Here is a 4903-nt window from a genome sequence, read left to right as displayed (position 1 = left end):
TGTGTGTGTGTGTGTGTGTGTGTACATGGACTGATTTAGATTCTCTGACCCCGTTCCTCACCTCCTCTCCTTTCCCCTTCTCCTGTCCTTCATACTTTCCTGCCCTCCCCCCTTTACATCTGTGTGGCCTTTTGACTTTATAAAAAGATACAAAAAAACGCACAAAAAAAACTCCCCAAAAATCAATATCTGTCTATACTGTTTTGACATTTCGTATTTCCATGACAACCATGATATCAATGACTGCAAGATGACGACGATGATGATGATGATGACGATGATGATAAGGGTGTTGGTGGTGGCTGGCGATGATAATGGTGGTGATGCTGATGAGGATGGTTGTCGATGATGATACTGATGATGATTATGATGATATAGATGATGACGATGCAGTGGTAGTGTTGATGATGTGAATAATAATAATAATAATAATAATAATAATAATGATAATAATGATGATGATGATGATGGTGACTGGTGATTGTCATCATCATGATCATGGTGATGATGGTGGCGACAATGACGATATAAATGATCATTGTGATGATGATGATGATGATGGCGGTAATATATTTGATACAGATGATATGGATAATGATGATGGTGATGATTGCCAGTGGTGATGCTGATGAAGATGATGATGATGTGAGAGTGATGGTGATGAAACTGATGGTATGGATGATGATGATGATATAGATGATGATGATGAGGAGAAGGAGAGTTGACTGGTGATGATGATGAGGATGACTGTGGCAGTAGTAGTGATGACAATGATAATTAGAATACCTACCCTAATAACTACCCTGATTGTGATGAGGATGATGATGATGATAAGTGGCAGCTCGTAGATAAGATTAGTGGAGGTGCCGCTTCAGAAAATGTTTAGCCATTGTTTTAATATTGCGTAAAAAGAAACAAACATATAAAAAGAATATACATACATAAACATGATTGGTAGTGTGTTTAATTTGTTCACTGAACATTGCCGCAAATTCCTCCTTGTTTTTCAAAATTCCACCCCCTAAATCACAAAATAAGGGGGAAAAAATCTGCCCAATTTTTCAAATCCTGGCAGCAACATTGAAGCTGGAAGCAGGATAATAATCTAATTCTACATTTTTACCACATTCAAGAATATAAACACGTTTTTAAGCACAACACATGCAGAGTCAAAATGAAACACTACCTTTCACTTACACACCAGGGTCGGCACTGCATGAACAACCATGCTCTCTCTCCCTAGCATGAAGCTTCCTATCTCAGACATGTGAGCATGTGCACAACAGCCAAACGCCATGTCACTGGAACTGTGAAGCACACAGTTCTATAAAAGGATTTTTGTATTTTTTTCATAAACTAGGGGATGGCTAATGCTGTTGATTTAACATTTCACCATATGTTTCACTCCACAGTTGGCTGCAGAAGAAACTCCATGAAGCCACCTCACAGACTCAGTGCCGTTACTATCTGCAACTACTACGCGAGAAGCTCTGGCCCAATACCAAAGCAGAATGCAAGACGACACCTGTGAAAACCCCTGCCGAAATGGAAGCTACCAAAGAAAAAGCCAAACAGTATATTTTTGACTTGTTTCCATGTGAGTTTTATCTCAATCTTTTCTCATCCCACCCTGTACTCTCTTGCAACCTCTACTCACCCTTACCCTTACCCCTGGTCCCTCTGCTCTGTTTGTTTCTGTCTACCATGAGATGGGTGGAAATTCCATCCTGGCACTTCATCACCCCTATTTTCATCTCTTCCCAGCTCCACCCAATCATCCTCATCCTCTCCCTCTTCTAAAGTGGGGGTTGTCATGTAGTTTCCCTGCAGCATGGACTCTATTCCATTCTGGCTCCTCCTCTCATACTTTAATCCCTCGTCTCCCAATGTAAAGCCACCTCCCCACCTTGGGCCTCTTAGTCTTGTAAGCTGTCTGCTGACTTCACTATTTGTAGCAGCATAGAAAAGCACCCAGTATACTCTGTAAAGTTGTTGGCATTAGGAAGGGTATCCATCGGCTGAAACCATGTCAAAGTAGACTCTGGAGCGTAGTGCAGTTCCTTAGGCCCCCTCGGATCCCACCAAGCTGCCCAACTTATGGCAGTATAGAACATGGGCTGTAAATAATGATGATGTTTAGTTCTAGGTCACTTTGATCAAAGGTTTTCCAGCCATGCCCACCTCATTTATTTTCTACATTCAGGAAACCCCAAACCACATTGTCGCATGTGTCCTTATATATATGTATATATATAAGATGGTATGGTATTTTAATACCCTATGCTTCATACTGCAGTAACCATTGTTCTTCCTTGTTTTTCTGCATCTCAATCAACCAGAGATTCTATGATGACATCATGAGTGTTTCTTTTCTTCCATTGAATTGGCTAAAAAAAGGAATAACCTAAGAAGATAAATACACTCATCCTTCCATTTTTCTTCATTAGAAAATATATATATAAGACAGTAGGATGTGATTTGAGGGAGATTTGGCTACTAAGTCTAGTAAGCCAAACTACACATTTAAGGTTCCCTGTTTTGTCAATAAAATTTTACCTCTACTGTCTAATCTGTTTCTGTTCTGTATGTCTGTTGTTATTTTTGTGTAATACCAAGTCAGAAAACTTATGAGTCAAGAAAGCTAGCTACTGCACATGGATATTCAGTGGAGCAGCTAATTGAAATTCACAGATCCAAAGCTCTGGGCATCCTATAGGGAGATGGTTGAATCTTTTTCATCCCTTTGTCTCCATGTTAAACATAGGGCACCAACGAGAGATCTCTGTCTACCTTGATCTTCAGCAATGGATTGCAGTTGTCCCCAGGTGTAGCTGCCTGCCAGTGCTTCAGCTTCTGTGAACCTCGTCCATGTTGTTTTTGGTACCACCCACTTCCCTTGATGTCCTAAGCATGTATTTATTTTGCTTAATGGTTAATCCAGTGCTGGGTGACACCATTAGAATGACTGAGATGTTTACACATACAATCATGGTTGATAAAATAACAATTAAATCATGGTTGATAAAATAACAATTAAAAATGAGAAGAGATCAGCCCAGGAGAGGCTGGCTCAGGGTTGTTATGAGCTATGGACTGGGGTTAGAATTTGAGGAGGCATAAAGACCGAAACTGAGACCAAGAGGAATTGGAAAAGATTGTCTTGAAAATATACCAAGTGCCCCCCCCCACACACACACACACAACAGGAATGTTATGGGTATGACATGATTTGATATTTTATTGGTCCCTATTTTCTTGCAGGTTTACTTGTGTTGTTCATTGGGGAAGAAAATGTACAACATGCCATCTCACAACTCATCGCAGCTATCCAGTGTCAGAGGCTCAACAGGTTTGTATCATCATTATTATTATTATTATTATTATTATTATTATTGAAGGTGGCAAGTTGGCAGAATTGTTAGCACGCCGGGCGAAATGCTTAGTGACATTTTGTCTGCTGCTACGTTCAGAGTTCAAATTCTGCCAAGGTTGACTTTGCCTTTCATCCTTTAGGGGTCAATGAAATAAGTACTCAGAACCATGTGGTTCGTAGAGCTGGCTGAGTCATTGGCACGCTGGGAGAAATGTTTAGCAGTATTTCATCCATCTTTGTTCTGGGTTCAAATTCTACCAAGGTCAACTTTGCCTTTCATCCCTTTCAGGGTCGATAATTTGAGTACCAGTGAGATACTGGGGTCATTGTAATCGACTGGTTCCCTCCCCTGGGATTTCAGTTCTTGTACCTTTAGTAGAAAGTATTGTTATTATTATTATCATTATTATTAAGGTGGCAAGCTGACAGAATTGTTAGCATGCCAGACAAAATGCTTAAAATCATTTCGTTTGTCTTCACATTCTGAGTTCAAATCCTGCCATGGCTGATTTTCTCTTTCATCTCTTCAGGGTCAATAAAATAAGTACTAGTTGAATACATAGGTCGATATAACTGACTTATCCCTCCCCTAATATTACTGGCCCTGTGCCTAAGTTTGAAACCATTATTATTATTATTATCATTAAGGTGGCAAGCTAGCAGAATCATTAGCATGTCAGGCAAAATGCTTAGCATTTCGTCCATCCTTAAGTTCTGAGTTCAAATTCCGCTGAGGTCAAATTTGCCTTTCATCCTTTTGGGGTTGATAAATTAAGTACCAGTTGAGTCTATATAATCAACAATCCCCTTTCTCCAAATTTCAGGCCTTGTGACTTTAGTAGAAAGTATTAATATGATTATTATTATTATTATTATTATAGTTGTTACTAGCATTATTATTATCATCATTATTGCTATTTTCCAGGCATTTCCTCTTCTGTCTCTTGGACACGATATTCCTTCACCTGTTTCCTGAAGTAAAGTCCACAGATTTCCAGCAGATGTATGAACCCAACAATGTGGGGAGCTCTTTCTCCAGTGATGACTTCATGTTGTCGTCTTTGAACAGTTGATGACTATACCAATTGCCAACAGCCTCAAAAATAAATCAAATAACAACACACACATTCACACACACACATACACACACACACACACATACACACACACACACATATATATATATATACATAATTGTACTCGTGTGTAATGTTTGCATACGTTTAGTGTATGTATGTATGTATGTATGTATGTATGTATGCATGTATGTGTGTGTATGTATGTATATATATGCATATATGTGTGTGTATGTATGTGTATATATATATATATATATATATATATATATATATATATATATATTTCTGCTTCTGTCCTTCATCTTGCAAGCTGACAAAAGAATAATATGGTGATGAGGATGATGATGATAATGTAATGCTAAGCTGTGAAGAATCAATTCTGTCATTGTATTTCAATCATCCAAAAACAAAAATAAAAAAAACTTTTCTTCTGAAGACACAAAATGTGTAA

The 4903-nt window shown here is 38.5% G+C and overlaps 1 protein-coding gene across 1 annotated transcript; it reads left to right on the top strand.

Annotated features, from left to right (window-relative positions):
* Nucleotides 1-1391: 1391 nt before the first annotated feature.
* Nucleotides 1392-4624, top strand: LOC128250598 (sorting nexin-25-like). Its single transcript, XM_052975974.1, has 3 exons — nucleotides 1392-1597; nucleotides 3262-3349; nucleotides 4299-4624. Exons 1-3 carry the CDS (start codon nucleotides 1546-1548, stop codon nucleotides 4444-4446), a joined length of 288 nt encoding a protein of 95 aa, XP_052831934.1. The 5' UTR covers nucleotides 1392-1545; the 3' UTR covers nucleotides 4447-4624.
* The last annotated feature ends 279 nt before the right edge of the window (nucleotides 4625-4903 follow it).

Source organism: Octopus bimaculoides, chromosome 23 (genome assembly GCF_001194135.2).
Source record: "Octopus bimaculoides isolate UCB-OBI-ISO-001 chromosome 23, ASM119413v2, whole genome shotgun sequence".
Lineage (NCBI taxonomy): Eukaryota > Metazoa > Mollusca > Cephalopoda > Octopoda > Octopodidae > Octopus > Octopus bimaculoides.
The sequence above is the reverse complement of the archived record's forward strand: the minus strand, read 5'-3'. Positions and strand labels throughout refer to the sequence as shown.